Below are 19357 nucleotides of genomic sequence, written 5' to 3' on the forward strand. Positions count from 1 at the left end.
ATGAAACAATCATGTGGCTTTATAAAAACAACAAAAAACAAAAATTGCTGTTCTGTGTTTAAATATATACTTTTTTTAGGAAGTACTATGTAAATAAAAAAATAAAAAATATAATAAATACCCATATTTAGCAAAGTTTGTCCACATCTTGACCATCTTCTTTTTCACGTACACCTCTGGTGAATTTTCGTCCAGTCTTATATTCAACGCACTGAATTTGAACAAGTATCCCATTTCGTCTCCATGACAAGCGCCTGGCTTGTTAATTCCCAAAAATCTCTTGAAGAGTCCTAATGCGCCGTCGAAGGCAAATCGGTACATATAAATGGGCATTTCTGGAGCTGCTCTCTTTTGAAGTCGTACAGAAGTCACCAGAGCTCTCACGAACATCAAGTCGGTCAGGAGCTATATTAAAAAAAATAAAAACACAATGACTTTATTCCTCCATATTTTTCCCATATATAGAAGGGAAAGCAATTACGCATGAATCGATCTTTTTCTGAAGTTAAAAACTGGATGCTATTTAAATCTTTAAAGTGTTATTTTGTTATTAAATAATTTATATTATTTTATGCTTCAAATATTTTCAGGTATACGTTTAAAAAAAGTTGTGTTATGAATACAGTAGACCCCCCAATCATTTTATTAGAATTTTTTTGCAATACGAATTAAGCGCGTGTGGTGAGATATACTTCTTTTGGCACATTCACACATAAGGGGCATCCAAATAACACGTCCCCAATTTACCGTGTTATTAGGGGGTCTACTATACAATACAAATTCAAGAAAATATCGAGTTATAATTACATGCCCCTCAAGAAAAAATTTAATAGTTGGCAAATAAATTACATTTTTTTATTATATATATTTTAGTTTATTTTTTATAAGAGAGCGCATTTTATTTAAAATAAATTTAATAATAATTTTTTTATAGATTTTAATAATTCAATTTACCTATGAAAGAAATTGAATCTATTATATTTGCTCTACTTAATTTAACATATAGCTTAATGTGTTCTTCATTGGTGTTAAAACGTTAATCAAACAGCAACTCATAAAATTTACTTTGACCCCAAAAATATGCTTGTCTTTAAATGTTGGTCATGTTATTCTATTGCTTCAACATTTGTCGAAACATGCACATTTCCATATTTGTAAATATCATTTCATGCTTTTTATAAGTCTTCTATAGCATCGTTAGATCAATATCCTCTGTTTTATAATAAATTTAGTATGATTTGTGCTAACGTTTTAATTACATTAATCAATAATGGGTTGGATCTAACTTTATTAGTGATGAAACTAATATAAATTTTTAGTTGATCAAACTGTATAGTTTTAAATGAATAACGATTGAGAAACATTATTAAACAATTATTTATATAATTGCAAAAGTATAATATAACAACATCTGCATATAATCGAAAAAGTTAAAAATAGATTAATTGATTACTTATGAATTGAGACAATAACTGCATATTTTGGATATCTGAATTCTCAACTTACTATCGCAAAATTAAATGAATTTAGATTAAATATATATTTTATTATAATAAAATATTTATTTATTAAAGTTCATTGGTTGTATTTTAAAAGAAATATTCATTGTTATGTTAAAATTTTATTTGACTTAAATTTATTTAGAATAGATACTGGATTTTGAAAGACTTTCTCATGATGTACTATGGTGTGTTATGTATACAGTATTCCGACATATATAATTGTTTATTATCTTACCAGAACCATTTGGTTCGCTGTCTCCAAAGAAACCGGTCTTCCGTTTAAATAAAATTGTCTGATTCTATCGGCAACTATGAGACCCTCTTCACTCTGTTTCCCTCCAGGAATGTTCAGATCGTTCGGCACCATGCGCAGAAAGTCGTTTTCGATGTCTTTGATCAAATTTGGGTTTTTCCTTAGTCCTGAAAAAATCAAGGCGGATATTGAGTAACTTTACCTTATTCTTTGTATGACACAATAGCGGTTGTATTTTAACGGATGTTGACAGTGTGACGTTATATTGCGTGACCATGTTTTCAATATGAAAAAGAGTTTCACAAAACGAAGATATTCTACGCTCTCATTGAGTGGATAGTAACAATATGTGTTTTTTAAATTAACATTGAACTACACGATAACCTCTATTTAACATTGTCAAACAAATCCGCACGAACATCGCTTATTGGTTATTATTGGAATGTATTAGAAAATTGAACAACAGGTGACTAAAATTAGAATGGATTATATAACATATTATAATAGATTTTTTCTATAATTTCTCATTTTTATATGTCGTCGATATATTACTGATAAAATTCATCATATACAAGATCTCATCTTTGACTATTATTTATAAATGTGTTTTATTTACATATGTATGTATGATTGATTATAATATACTGTTTTATAATCATGATTTATGAGTTCTTAATTATTGACATTCACAGTAGAAAATTAAAAAAATGGTTAGATATTTCCAAAAAATATATAAATTACTTTGCAGTGTTTATTCTTAATATTTTTTGCTATAAATATGTAAATAGATATCTGATTAATGTCAATATGTTTGAAATCAGAGCATATATTTACATATAAACCATGTTATTTAACCTTAATAGTAAACATTTGTAATTTCAGTAAAATATTGCGTATAAATTACGTGTCACAAATTATATAATGGCTATAAAAAATTGCATATACATATAAAATGTATGATTTTATAGCAAAATATTTATTTATCTGAAATATTTTTCTACTTTAAAAAATCGTATCTTAGCATCAGATGATTTTTAAATGCACTACTCATCATTGATTAGTATAAAAAATTGACATGGCAATTCTTTTTTAGTATTTTTTTCACAGCAAAAATTAAGAAAAACGATGAGTTTTGAAAAATAAAATTGATTGTATTAAATAATTTTAGATTACTTAGTAAATTTACTTAAAATTTATCTTACAAATACATGTACAATGTTAGGAATAGAATACATATCTATGTAAATGTTTATTTTGTGTTATTTATTTACTATATATAGTTAGACATAATAAAATATAATTTTAGATTGGTCTATTGAAATCAGATAATTTTGCATTAAATTAAAAATTATTTTTAGTTATTTTAAAATAACCAAAAACATACAAAACGGAACGGGGTACAAAATGACCCCAATCAGATTGTCGTATTTAAATTCTATATTACGTCAAATACAGGTGTGTTCAAACAGAATTATATTATACTAAAATAAATAAAAGTAACAGATGCCAGTGATTGTCCGAAATAACAACCAATGGTTGTTATTTCGATTATTTTATGTGCATTACAGAGAAGATATGTACATTTAAATAAATATGTACTTATGTTTATGCATTACAATAAAAAAAATAGCATTAAATAAATATATCTATGTTCAATAAAATATATTAGATTGAGCTTAATATATTTTATTGAACATAGATATATTTTTTTAATGCTCATTTTTTATTGTTGTAATGCACAAACGATTCGTTTTATAACAATTATTTTATATATTCCTCAGTCCTCAGACAAATTTCTGAGGATAAGTGATTTTGATTTTCCTTGTCTGAGTTCTATGGGAGATTTTTTGTCTATTTTCAATGGAACGACCAAAAAAGTGGTGAGTTATTGAAACTAATTTTTGAGGTTCAAAGCGATGGATATCTTAAATCATTTTTTTAATTAATGTCGCGTACTTTGGAACTTGAGTTAATAAAAAGTTCTTCACGGTGGTGTGCCATTTTGGCGCTGGATTGATAACCCAGAGGCCACGTGTTTGATATCTATTGATTATAAATTTTAATAGATAATAGTTTATAATTAATTACATAGATTTCACGATTCCCAGACTGGTGTTTTAATATACTTGTATATAGAGGATTGATTTACATAGTTGTAACGCATTGGGTTCGAAAAAATAGGTTAAACCCTATTTTTTTTAAATATATCTATATCAAGTAATATTGTCGATTTTTCTTATGAAATTCATACAGTATACAAATTCGTAAAAACACCTTACTCGGAACGAAATCTTCCATTGAAACTTCCATTGTTGTTATTTCAAAAATCTAAATTTCTTAATTAACACTACCGAAAGAACGTCACAACTAAGTTACAACTGACCCTCAAAGTTATTCAGTATAAAAACGTCCTTTCTTTTGGGTACCTCTTTATTTATTAAACGGTCTCGCAATTAAAATGTTTCATTAAAAAGCGGATGGGAATTAACACATGAACTATTCAACTCGGACATGAAACCAAGTGGAGCGATGCCAACCATTTAATAGAAGAAAAATTAATAAAACAACCGCTTCCCTCTTCACATCAACCCTGGTCCAGCTACGACGTCCGAAATCTTCAGTTTAAGTTGAGAGAGGAGACAACTGGATCTTTCAGACGCAGACAAGGCTTCAATTTAGTATAATTAAAAAATATTGATTTTATTCTTTACAAATTTACAACAAATAAAACAGTAGTATTAAATATAGTTTTTGAAAAAAATATATCAGCCCTTTATCCCATGTTTTTTTTATTTTAAAAAATATTAAAGGTTTAGTATATAATAAAATAAAAATATTTAAAATATATATATATTAAAAATCAAACAGAATGTTGTAAATATTAAATATTATGATTTAATATTTACAACATATAATATTTTTTATAAATCAAGGTATATTATCAATATTTTTTATGAATAAAAACTCATAAATCCAGCTTTTTAAGCCTTGGCCTAGGAAGGATATTATTTGATTGGGAAAGTGCGGTTTCTAACACGCTTTTATGTACCGATCTTGAACCACTAAACCTAACCTGTTTTAAAATTGCATTACATAAGAGTAATAATTTATAATATCAATTGAAAAATGCTTTTTAGTTTTTTTTGCATATACAAGGTCGAGTATTTTTTTATGTGTAATATTTGAGTTTTTTCAACATTTCGAAATATCAACAATTTACATTCCTGATTCATTATTGGCATGCAGTTAATCATTTATTTTTGAAGTATCCCGACGCCTTGTACAAAAATCTAACGCAATCGACGCCTTAACTCTTGCAGTCATTATATGGTATTTTTTATATGCATAAATTTGAAATTTCCACTAAGGTTCTTTAGGCCAGTAATGCAGTTGCTTGCTAGCCTTGATTCGTATGTATCGCTTTCCCAACACATACTGCAACTCTTTGACAAATGACATTTCACGGTTGACACACTCGTCACTATTTTATATAAAAAGATTATTTTCATGATAGGCAAGTGTATTTTCACTGATCTAAGCGCTTATTAATTTAAGCGTAAAAGGGCGTGCTATTGAAACTGGTTGTATCGTAAAAAATCCAGAATGTTTCTAAATCAGACCTAAACCTTGATTTTCGATGCGATTTATTCGATGTAAATGGTGAATGTAACGTAAAGTGCAATTAGATAATTGGGTTGAGAAATTCTAAGAGCAATACAGTGAGCAAATAATTCACTAATGTATGTATACCTATTGATCGATAAGTTCTCTCAGTTTCTGATTTAATTGTATAAGAAAATGTGAATTGTGAAAAAGAGGAAAAACGAGTAAATAAATAGAAAGCATATTCTTTTTTACTTAATGCTACTTTGGATAAGTATATTATATATAAATATATGACATATAAATATATTAATTTAAAATTTATTTCAGATATGTCTATGAAAATAAATATACAATAGAACAAAGGTCAGTCTTCAGATTTTTTTTTATAATTTGATTTTTAGTTGGATGAAACTTTAAATGCAGACGTGTAAAATATGTTATTTACCCCTAAAGTATGTAAATACCATACAGTCCTTAAAAAATGTAGCAATGAAGACGTCGGATCTGATTTTTTTTGTCAAAGTAACAAAAATATAGATATATTGAATTTTGGCAACCAAATAAAGTAATACTGAAACACATTAAATATAAAATATTGAACGTTCTGGTTTGTTCAATTTTGGAGATTTACTGAAGATAATGTAGTAATAATAATCGTGAGGATTTAATTTAATATATTAAAATTAAGTTCTATACCACGAAGGCTGACAAGACATATAATACATATGTACTTATTTATTTATTTACATATGTTGCTCCATATACGCGGTATACTACATACGTATAAGTTCAATTACCGCATCTGAATTTAAATCTGTTGTTACGAAATTTACTTTGCTGTTACAAGGTTAAAATTTTGCTTTTATGAAATTCGTATTTTATATAAATAAATTAAATTCTTACTTCTGATGAACAGCAGTCCTTCGTGGGAGTTGAATCCTGTCATGTATGGCACTCTTGTAAAATTTCCCCTTGTTATTATATTCTCAGGAGTGTCTGATATAAATATATCTTCAGAGTACGCATAGGGCAATTCCACAGATGGCACAAATGGGATTCCGATGTTGTTTCGAATGTCCTCTTGAGTCAAGGTTTTCAGCGCGGCCACAACGAGAGTTTCGCTAGGCATGGCCCTTAAGAATCCTGAAATTTGGATGATGAATTATACTGATGTAATTATTATAGGCATTGCTGTTTTTATGATAGTACCTAATAGTTGATCGGAACTGTTAGTCTTCATTCCAAGTACGCTTCCTAACGCGAAAGCTCTTTCTACTGGATTTTCAGACAGAGCCCATGGGCACATGCTCCATCCTGATTGAGATATAGCTCTGTGAAACAAACCCTAAAACATATAAGATGTGCATAAGGAATTGAAATGGGTAAATTAGTGTTATAAAGAAGAGACAGAAATCTTAAATTATTTAGTTAAAAAATTGTAAATAATGGTAGCAAAATATTAACAATGTTTAAAATTATAATATCTCGTTAGCTTTTAAGGTTATAGAAAAAATAAGAATTACTCTCTATATACAATATCTTTTTTTGGGCAATATTTGCTCAAATTTTTTGGATGAAAAATATTTAAAAATACTAATAAGACAAAAACTTTGTGACTTATTAATCTCATCTTTAGAAATGATATCAAAAATCGACAAAATTGCGATTTTCTGAAAAAAAAATATAGAGATAAGAACTCCTTTGTCTTATGCTCAAACTACAGAATATTGCTTATTTTTAAGTTGACAAAAGGTCGTGTCGAACACCCGTCATTGCTCGGCGATTTATAGTCGCGATCGCGCCCCTTATTCTTGACCGTTGCGGCCAGGACGTCAGCGCTTCTTTTGCTAGAGTCATCCAGCTTCTCAACGAGCTTTCCAAACACAAGCGATAGCTATGAGGAGCTGGAAAAAAATATGCGGGATGGTGCTCAAATATTTTGGATGTGCACCGTAACTGGATTTTTAAATATTTAATTGTATAATTATTGTTTGTATTGTGGGGGTTCTTTTTCTTGAAAGTCGCGCCCTTAATTACCGTAACCACGACACAATAAGGATGAACTTTACTATAAAGTGTAAATAAAGGAAGGAACCACACAAAAACCTCGTTACGTCCAGAAAAAATGGTTTCACATAAATAACACGTATTTACTCTCTGATGCATCGTAAGAATATTTATTTGTTGCGAAACGGGCACGGAAACAATATAAAACCAAAATATTTCCATTGCACTACGTCTATCAAGCAAACGTCACTTTCTAGAGGCGTTGACATATTTCGTTGGTCAAAGAAATTAGTGCAATAATTGGAATTTGTTATAATTTAGAGGTCACTCTAACGACCATTTGAACAGTGAATATCAAAAGTCTTAAAAGTCAGACTAAATACGGTATATATTTGCACAATAATGGGAGAGAGATCTTGTGACTAAACAATTGCGTTACTTCACACTTGGCACATCCGTCTCGAGACGTTAATGAAAAAACTACTTTTCGCTTACTACTACGATTTTTATTTTAAGTTGTGAACATACTTCGTCAGTGTTTCCAAAAAGCGATGCAATTGGCTAACAAACATCCTCATCTGTGATTCCTCAATATAATAACATTAAAAAGACGCTTAGTCACAGAAAAGAGACGCGTGGAGAAAGCAGAAGACAGGCGAGGAGATGAGGAGATACGCTACGGAGACGAGCCAATGGACAGAAATATCAGCAGCGTAAATAATATAACTCGACTCTCCAATTTTCAACTCCACCGCCTGGTAACGGCATTTACATTTCTTTATATACATAATGCTATATTTACCATTGCGGAATATGACAATTAGTATAAGCTGTATATTTTTTTACCATGGGTAGAAATAAATTAATATTGTTGACTACTTATATTTTTATATGTCCTTCTCACGTTTCAACTTGACTTTATTTCGTCTGAAACTGAATGCTTAATCAGTCTATTTTTTATTTAATTTAAAGCTTTTTATAAAATTTTTCAAAAATAACATTTTTTTTATAGAAATTGCTTTTTTCGTTATCATTAAGTAGTAGAATTAAAAATAAAGCTCATATCGCTAAATATTTTATCGACATTGCCGACGTTGATTTTTTGCGCAATCAGTCACAATATTTCACGTGCAAAGCGATCGACGTCCAAAATGAGTAATAAGCGAATACTTGACTATAAAAAATACAAAATATCAACACGTTTCGAAACAAAGTGCGTTTCAATCATTTTTTGCATTGCGATAATGAAACCAGTATAGAATAAATAAATAAAATTTCGCCGGCGTGCAATTTTGCGGCTTTTTATTGTCTTTTTGTCGTGTATGTCTCTTACCGGCGGCAAGGTGAGTTTGATTGTAAATAATGCGTTTTCAGTAACGAAAACGTAATATGCTTTATAGCTTTTACCTTCGCCATCGGAGACAGCATCAGGTATTGGACCGAGGCGCCTCCAGCGGACTCCCCAAAAATGGTAACTTGGTCGGGATCCCCGCCGAAGAATTCAATGTTCTGCTGCACCCACTTCAGGGCCAGAAGCTGGTCCTATAATTAACAGAAAAAAATACAAGCAATTAAAAACAGTATTGAAATATTATTACAGTCGTTAATAGGTCAATTTGTATTGTCGCATAAAAGGAAAGTGATAAGCAGATACGAATTCAATATTTCATAAAATTATGATTACATTAAAAATCTAAATGGATTTAATATATATAATTTATCAGAATCAATGATGAAAATGCAGTTAGCAGGGATTTATAAGTATTTTGTTAGAGCTATAAAACAGCAAGACCTCACTGGAGAATGAGACATAAGACGCGATGTTACGCAGATTACATTAATACTCTTCCTGACCTTTTAAGAAAATATCTTTATAACTTATAATCTGATCACTTTCCAATTATTGTATTTTGATTGTTTTTTTCAGAGATAAAAAACAATTAAAAGGAAACATTACTTGCCAATAAACACACTGGCAAAATTCAATAAAATAAAAAACGTACAAAATATGTCTTAAATAAGCATATACATCGGATGACTAAAGCAAATAAAGTTTACAAACTCTTTGATTTTTATATGTTTTATATGCTAATGTTATATTTATAAATTAATGCTTTTCAATCCTTGCATTTTATTTATTGTTGTTAACATTTTGTCGGGGAGCGTTATGTCGCGTTAACATTATGTCGATTAACGTTTTGTCTGTTAGAGTTTTGTCGTGTAACATTTTCAACTTTTTGGTCTTTTAATAATAGTTTTAACTGAATAGTAATATTTTTTGAGTTTATTCTAAAAACCTGTCGAAAGATTAGATTTGTTTGTTATGCATTACGAACTATTTTACTCATAAGCTAGCATTTCACATTTTTTCACAAGATACATATTTGCTTACACAACATGACATTTCTACATATTTTACCGATAAGCCGCTGTTTTACTTAAGCATGTAAGGGAATAATTAGGCCGAAGATTGAACTTATACATATTGCATTTGTACGAATTGCGATAATTTTGGATATTTTCGTCAAACTATTTCACCGGACAAGTTCTGATATATAAAATAATATGTAAGCTATATTTTATCTAAGCTATGTTTTAAATTTTAAAACATTTGCAAAAAAAAAATATATCAGACATTGAAAAATAGATTCTAACAGTAAATTAAAAACACTTTTTTAACTTTACAATACGTCCATCAGTTACGATGAGTGCTAGTTAATGTTACACAATCAGTGTGTTTAATTAATGGATATATTTGTATTTATATTAACTACTTCTCACGCTTGTTACATTACTAGTAATCATAATGAATTATGATTGCCTAATAAAATATAATAAACATACATATACGAGAAAAATTACATTTTTTATTAAACTGACAGCACTGCTGTTTTCTAGGATCATTGGACCGAAGTAAATTTCACCAGGGTTTATTCGCAGCAACGATATACTTACACTGTGTAGAGAAAAAGCTGATTCACATATTAATGACATTGGTATTAGGAATAGAAAAGATCTTTCGAGAGCTTAAAGTAAAAATAAGTTACATTAACGACGAAGACATGAATGAAATGCCATCAATCGTCACTAATACACTCATAAAAAAGTACTTTCAATAGGTAATAAACGATTAAAGAACTTGAAGTGTTCTTTATGAAACGCTTACTAGCTATCAAGTATTTTCTATTTTTCGAATATTCCTTGTACATATTAAACATACTTATAAAATATTGATAAAACATCCAAAGCAATAAAATCGTGGTGTTGCCGTCGCAGAGCATTCCCACTGCAACGGCGCCGACACAATTTTATTGCTTTTGACGTGAATTTTTGACTTCTGAGAAGTGATAAATCTAGTTTAAAATCGAACATTTCAACTTTTTTTATATTTCGATTTCATTAAGATTCATAGTACTTATCTAAATGACATGCATTATTTTGACTAAATTCAAGGGGGGGGGGAGATATTCATTATCCGGCTGCCCTGATAAACTAATGGTCCATTTAAGTGGAAATGACTTATTTTCTTATGTACAGGTATATAAAAAGCCTTTATGCACCTTTTCTATTAAAAGTGGGTTGGTTGCATTATTTGCCAGTCGGACTAGTAGGTGCTGGGTATTAGGTAATTATACAAGCTACACAGTGCCCTCGAGCTCTTCAATCAATAAAGACAAATATCAATATCTTTGAAGTTTTATTAAAAATGTTTTCTATTTGCTGATGGAATCAGTCTCTTGATATATAACACAAATCGGTTATCACTTTTGTGCGATGAAGAGTTTTGTTGTCCATTTTATAATCAAATTTAAGTGCTCTACATTCTGTTATGGAACGAAGTTTTTCAACGCTAATATATTAGCGGATGATTACGCACATAGATTTTCAACAGTAAATTCAAGTTTTTACAATCCTCAGTGGAATCTAAATATGTTAATAAATACTTGAAGTTTATCAAAAATAATACAACAATTTGGGCCGAGATTAGAAACTCTAAAAATGTATCCAGATGACTTGTGTTACCCATATTGAACATATTGACGACGATATTAAAAGTTTTCATGAAGAAAGTAATCGTTTTGTGGGAATTATTTTTGATATCAATATATATTGATTGCCTATAATTGATCTCGATACACAAATTAAATAAATACAATAAAATGGATACGATTTAACTGGCATTTAAAGCTAGTTTATTTAGGAAAAATATAATATAAATCCATTGTACTGATCCGCCATTTTTTGCCACGATCAATTTTTGTGCAATAAGTGAAAGCAATTTTTTTGCTTAGTACAAACTATCATTGTTAGGCTTTGAAGCATTCACATTTGAGGTGATGAATGCCATTATTTCCGTACAGCTATCATCAGATGGTCAAAAGATCAGAATGTACTCAGACCGGTCTCAAATATTGGGCAATGCAATGGCTCGACCAAAGAAGCGTCAATCAATTAATGCTATAATACTTATCAATTATGTCGGTTATTAATATTATTAATTGGTTTACCTTGAGGCCTGCATTGCCGGGCACCTCATTGTTTTGCAAGCTCAAAAAGCCAAGCGTTCCCAGCCGATAGTTTATGGTCACGATCACGACGTTTTCGGCCACCAGATAATCGGGGCCGTAGAAGAACGAGTTGCCAGAGCCCATCATGAAGCCGCCGCCGTGGAGCCACACCATCACCGGATATTTTGGATTCGAACTGCAATGTTAACGGCGATATTAATTACTTTGATTCGATGCCAAAGAGTGACGCCTTCTCTTGATATTTTTGATTAAATGATTTTTTTAGGGGTCGTCGTTTCAATTAAAATAATACATTCTTCACTTCGATTAATTAATTTCATATTTTTAATTAAATACATAATATATCATTTGTTTAGTAAAATAATAAAGGTTAATTATTTTTGAACTCAAAGTATATAGTATATAATCAATACCAGAAATAAATATGTTTATGACCAGCAAGATAGACCAGTGGTACAAATCGGTGACTAATACCTGAAAGACCTAGGCTCATATAATAGTGTTTTCCAAGATTTTATTAATTTTATGGATGAATATGTAAAATAATGGTTAATTAATAATAAAATAGAAGTCATTGATATACAGACTTTCATTTCAGTCTGGTGTCTCACTATTTATTTCATAGTTGTTGATTGTGTTTACCTTGTCGTGTTGCATTAGTGCTAACGCCTGTCGTGTTGCAACTTTACTCAGTTTAAATCCACTATTAAAACACTATTACAAATTAAAAAATAAGTGATCACTTACAACTGACAACAGACTGTTGTCAATAAAATATATTCACATACTTGGGTAATTTATTTAAAAATATAAAAACAAAAATATACAAATGCCTAAAAAAAATCGCGTTTAATGAGAATAGTTGAACTGTTTTCTTCCGCTGATAATGGTTAGGTGTAAATTTACTTTTTTTTTTATCAAAAGTGATTAAAGATGCAGTTCGTTAAAACTGAATCTATTTATTATATTTAATTTTCGAAAAAGTTTTTAGTACAAGTGGTGCCAAATCAGGCGCGTACGGTGAGATACAATCGCTTTCGCTCGCTCGCGTGTTAAGCGACGAGAGTGAGTGAAAAGAAGTGGGCGTGCGAAACGCATGTAACGCACACCCTTAGAATCTCACTGTAAGCGCCTGTGCCAAATGTAGAAATAATCCCTCGAGCAAAATGGTGCATTTTTGATTGGTATAAAAATCAACAGTGACAATTTTTGAAAGTTATTTTTTAATTTATTATACCATTACACTGTAAATGAATTATTTTTAAGTTTGGCAGAACAGTTTTATTTCGCAGCTAAAATGATTTTTAAAAATACACAAAATCAGAACATCTAGAATCGAAATTATTTTTAAGCTTATCCAAGCTTTTAATGCAAATTTAATGGGAGAAAATGATTGTGTCTGCTGACTAAATTCTTTGGTGCTCGAATTTTTCCGGACATGAATTTTGCGGACAGGAACTTTTCGGACACTAATTATTTCAGGAAAAATTCATTTTATATAAAAAAAAAATTTTTTTAATTTATTTTAAAATGAATCGCAAATTTTGTTGCTCAGATTTTTCCGTACTTTTACGGACACTGATTATTCAGGACAAGATTTTTATGGATTCTCATTATTTGGGATATAGATTATTCCAGACATTAAAATATTTTTAATATTATATAATATTATAAAAAAATTGAGGTAAACATTTGGATTGTTAATTTTTTAACTACGGAGTTAATGTAGCAATTAACTTGAATTAAATCCAACGAATCAATATTTTTACTTCGTGAAAAAACGTTTCATCAGTTTTTAAAAATATTCTTTGTTGCTATTTTGACAATTTTTATAACATTATTAACTAGTTGACGTTTGTAAAAACGTTTATGAAAATTAATGGCAAATTTCGGATATGATCAATAAATAAAAACTATTGTATACACAGCAGGCGCGTACCGTGAGATACTTTTACCTTTCGCTCGCTCGCGTGTTAAGTGACGAAAGTGAGTGAGATATAAGGGCGTGCGTTACATACGTTTACTCTTTGATTTGTGCGTTGTTTTTCACCGACAAGCGCACAAAGTTTATTTTTAATTACCTTTTTCCATTATTGAAAGCGGCATTTTTGTCTAAATCCATTCGAAAGGATTGTTATAAAACATAATAGTAGTGACATATAATAAAATTATTCGCTCGCGTAACTTCAAACAATTTTTTCTATTGTCTTGCCTAAATGGCCTAATTACATTACTACATAGTTTTACGTTACTTTTATGATATTTACATTGTATAGATACATGTTTTTTTAATACATGCACTGTACAAAATTTTGCACGTTTTCTACAAATATATGATAATTTATGCAATACGTAAAAAAATAGTAAATATATTAATTTTTTGTTCGACTTTTAAAATTGTTTTTCATAAAAACGAGACATTATTAAAATTATAATTATATGATATAACTAAAAGCAGTGTGTATTTTACATATGAATTTTATTTTCCTGATAAAATATTGTATAGTAAAATAAATAAGTAGAAGAACCTTCGTGTTCTTGAACATCACAAATTAAAGGACACCGAATATCGATACTTAACATAAACATGTAAAACAAAAATTGAGATAAAAAAGATAAAAAATCATCTGACAGCAACTGCTGGGTTTCAAGTTTAAAACAAGGATCCACTTTTACATTAACACAGTGGCGGAACGGACTGATTATTTTTATAATTAATTATCGTTAATATTACATAAAATATAAGGGTATTTTAAAAAACATTGATTAGAAATATAGATTGAATTATATTATCAAAAGATTTATTATTTTATTTTCGACTATCATGATAAACCAGTGGTATCAATCGGTAAATAATATCTAAAAGACCTGATCTCGAATCCCATATGGACCCTAGTGCTTTTCAATTTCTCTAATGATATATTTTAAATTATAATTCAGATCTCTCATCACAGATTATGTTCTCTAATTTTACGATGAATATCATAATGTATTATTAAAAAATCTAGTTAGTTCGTAATATAATTTATAAATAAAAATCTATATTACTGATTAATCTATAATTATAATTCAGTTTGGGTTTTCCTAGATGTTCCTAATCTCGCGGTGAATATTGTAATAAATAATGAAAATAAAATATAGGCTATACCTCATACATAGTAACATATATTGCTTGTAAGTTGACATGAGGTCATTGATTTACTAACTAAACACAATCATCACGTAAAAGTAAGTAATGAAACACTATGACTATACCCTATTTGCGTTAACACAGTCAGTTCGAGAGCTATCCATTTAATTATTATTCATAATTCAGAAAGAGATGGCAGGTTTGTGTGTATTATTAGCTCTAAAGTACACAATACGGATATATGTTCAATATATGATACTTATCATTACATATACTTATCAAATTTATAGAAATTAAAATCATTATTTTTTTATATGTATCAATCAATATCTATAATATTGAAAAATATTTAAAATAAATAAATAAAATATAAAATGTAATATAATGTTGACTGAAAAAAAAGTTTTTAAATGCTATTCGAGCCTTAAAAAGCATGCCACTATTGTAATAGTCACGGGAGCCGTTTGAAAATAAATTGTGATGTACTTATATACATTGTCTAGAGTATTTTTATTTCTTTATAAATAGAACTTATAAAGTATATTCTTTTTTTAAAAAAGAAAAGATCTGACCGACGTAGCGCGGAATTTTTAAAGTGATTTATCAATGGCTTTTATTTAAGCTTTTACAGTAACATACACATTACAATAAATCTTTAAAATATTAACGGTAAGCCTAGTAATATAAACTCTTACCCAGTTTCCTTATCAGGTAATTTCGGCGAGTACACGTTCAAGAACAAGCAGTCTTCTTCGCCTTTGTAATTGTCGAACAGGATGAATTTGTGTGGGCAAACGCTGCCTTCTTCGAGGGCGTCTCTAGTCCCCTGCCAGGGCTCCAGTGGTCTGGGGGCCCGGAACCGGAACATTCCGGTCGGCGGCTGTGCATATCTATATTCAAGAAAAAAATACGGAAAACTAATTAAATAAATCGCGTAACTGGAGATGAATAGAGACGGTTACGAAACAACTAGTTTCAGTCTCGCTCGACTTATGGAAAAAAATCATCGCTTCGCCGGTGTGTAAAATCGTAAACTGTTTTTTTTTTGTATTTGCAGAGGAAATTGCAGGTAAATAAAATGCTAAAAATATCATCTGTCGACACTTGGAACGTTCTTAGCGCTGGCCTAGAGCAATTTCGGCCATAGTCGATAGTTCCTAGAGTGGTGCAATGTTTCTAGGCGTGTGCGGATTGCGGAAAAAAAAACATATTGCAACACGCGAATATGTATATAAAATAAAATATATTGTGATGTTAATTGATCTTTTTTTTACAATGCACGCCTCTCGTTGTGCTAACGGGGCCATCAAACTTTTGGGCTTGCAAAATATCGATACGCTTGCTAAGAGAGCTATTAAAGTTGTACTAGTTTTTTATCACATTGATCAACACGGTTATATAAATAAATAAAAAAAGCAAACGCATGATACGCAGGAATGAATACTAATCAGAATCAATACCTTTTAATCTACCACTATATAATTAACGTTATGCTGTCTAAATATTTTTCTTACTGTAAATTGATCACTGCGATGTAATAAATTTTTTAAGTGCAATTGCAATTTTTTTAGAATAAATCTTAATATTTATTTTTAAATATCTTATATGTCAACTATTTCTATGTTGATTATTTGTTTTAATAAGTCTTAAATACTATTCCTTTCATAGTATTATATTATATTTATTGGCAAGAACAGCACTTTAGAGTTTCTCACAAAGATGATCTTTAAAAACAATTAAGATATATAAAATACTGTAGCTTTTTAAGATACATTTAATGATAAATATTAAATGACATATAAATTTTTGATAACAAATAGCTCTATTTACCACTACAATTTAATACATATACATAAATTAGATCAACTTTAATTTTGGTGAAACTCATTGTTTTTATCACCTTGTGACAACATATATTATATTTCACTTTTATAAATGACTGTAAAACTCTCTAATCTGACAATTTAAGTGCCAAATGTAAGGTGTCATGTAGTGGGTGCTACTTCTGAAGATATTTTTAATTGAAAATCATCGAATTTTAAGATTTTGAAAATATCAAATAGGACACTAAAAAAGGACACCTCGGAAATTTTTAAATTAATTTCGTCCCTGATTTTAAAACATAAATTATAAAAAATAATAAAAATTAGAACATTTCCCGGGAAGGATCCAATAATGGCCTGCTATAAAAAAATCCTTGCTTCAAAAACTGTTTTTTTTTTATTTTTTATTTATTTTTTCAGTTAATTTTAGTGTTTTATATATGTAATTTTTACAGTTTTAGACGTGAAAATTATGAAATTTACTATTGCAGCTTATTTTAGTAAATAAAATAATTGCAGCGATTTTGTATTGTAGCAAACTTAAAAATCATTAATTTTAATATGCAGTTTTATAATTATAAAAAAATATAAAAGCAAAAATAATATGCACTTTAAAATAAATCCAATATATTTGTACTTTAAATTATAAAAATTTAATTAAATAAATTAAAAACGACGATTTGACTTATTAAATTATTGCATAAAAATGAAAATTTTGAGAAATAGTTATCTTTGTGGCAAAATAGAAATACAACATAAGTCCCCATTAAAGCGAAACTATCAGGCAATGTAAGTCATTGAATATATATATATATATATATATATATATATATATATATATATATATATATATATATATATATATATATATATATATATATATATATATATATATATTTCTACCCAAAAAATAAAAAGATAAAATCGAAACTTTATAGGAAAATTATTTACAATAAAGTTATCATTGTGGTATAATCTAAATACATATTAGTTTTATTGAAGCGAAACTTAAGGAATATTTATATACATATTTTCCCCCAAAATTTTAAAAATCATGATTTTTAAAAACGAAAATTTCGCAGAAAAAATAGTGCTAGATTTGAAATGATTATTACATATAAATCTAGTTATCTTTGTGCAGTAGCGTAGCTATAGGGGGGCGGAGGGGGGTGGGGCTACCCCAGGCGGCACTTGCTTGGGGGCGGCATATTCGCGATGGAATCGTCTAGTGTGGTTCTTAACCCTGAATGCACTAAAACATATATAAATCCACGAATAAATAGAGATTAATAATAACCATTTTTTTATTTTAAGAAATGCTGATTTTATGACCCTGTAAAAAATGTATGAGGGGGGCGGCAATTTTAAGGATCGCCCTGGGCAGCACATACCCTAGCTACGCCACTGTTTTTGTGGAAAAATAAAAATACACTAAGTCTCCATTGAAGCGAAACTTAAATATTTAGTATCAGGCAATGTTAATATATATTTTTGTAATAAAAAAATATCAAAATAAAATCGACGATTTCTTGACAATTAAACTTTATAGGAAAAAAATTATATTTATTACATATAAATCGACTTATCTTTGTGACAAAAAGTATTTTTTGAAAAAAATAATATATGCACTATTTATCCAAAAAATAAAATTAAAACTGGCATTTTATTAAAAAGCCACTTAAAAAAAATTTGGCCAGATTCGAATAATTAATACATATAAATCTAGTTACAATTGTGGCAAAATAAAAATAAATCTAAGTCACAATTGAAAAAAAAATTAAGATTAATTTAGTATAAGGCAATGTAAGTCATTGAATATTTTATATACATTATTTACATAAAGAATAAAAATAAAACCGACAATTTAATAAGAACGAAACTTTTAAAAACAAAAAAAATTGGACAGTTTTGAATAATTATCAAATATAAATCTAGTTATATTTGTGGTAAAATAAAGATAAATCCAAATCGCAATTTAAGCAAAAATTTAAGATTTAGTGTAAGGTAATGTAAATCATCGAATTTTCACATTATTAAGGCAAAAAATAAAAAATAAAATCGACAATTTCTTAAAACCGAAACTTTTGAAGAAAAAAATAATGGCGCATTTAAAACGATCATTACATATAAATCTAGTTATCTTTGTGGCAAAATATAAGTACACATTAATCTCAATTGAAGCGAATCTAGAGTATTTTTTATAAGGCAATTTAAATCATTAAATTTATACTTTATTTAAAACTTTTTAAAGAAAAAATAATACCCTATTTTAAATAATCATTACATATAAATATAGTTATCTTTGTGGCAAAATATAAGTACAATTGAGGCTTCATTGAAACGAATCTTGAAGATTTTTATAAGACAATTTAAAACATTATATATTTATATATATGTAGATACTTTATTTTTCTTATTATATTAACGAAACGTTATAAGGAAAAAATAATACCAGATTTTAAATTATCGTCACGTATAAATCGACTTTTCTTTGTGGCAAAACAGGT

At 28.7% G+C, this 19357-nt stretch overlaps 1 protein-coding gene across 1 annotated transcript in view; it reads right to left on the minus strand.

Annotated features, from left to right (window-relative positions):
* The window catches only part of LOC148233386 (esterase FE4), a 31555-nt gene that overhangs the window by 2805 nt on the left and 9393 nt on the right, over positions 1-19357 (minus strand). Inside the window, exons 3-9 of the mRNA XM_088189619.1 lie at positions 15723-15917; positions 11877-12072; positions 8776-8910; positions 6571-6706; positions 6265-6504; positions 1738-1922; positions 122-405 (exon numbers count right to left, since the gene is read on the minus strand). Coding sequence (XP_088045745.1) covers positions 122-405; positions 1738-1922; positions 6265-6504; positions 6571-6706; positions 8776-8910; positions 11877-12072; positions 15723-15917 — 1371 coding nt within the window. The remainder of the gene's footprint in view (positions 1-121; positions 406-1737; positions 1923-6264; positions 6505-6570; positions 6707-8775; positions 8911-11876; positions 12073-15722; positions 15918-19357) is intronic.

This window comes from Plectrocnemia conspersa, unplaced genomic scaffold, assembly GCF_051122295.1.
Source record: "Plectrocnemia conspersa isolate PC_06_02 unplaced genomic scaffold, ASM5112229v1 ptg000008l, whole genome shotgun sequence".
Taxonomy (NCBI): Eukaryota; Metazoa; Arthropoda; class Insecta; order Trichoptera; family Polycentropodidae; genus Plectrocnemia; species Plectrocnemia conspersa.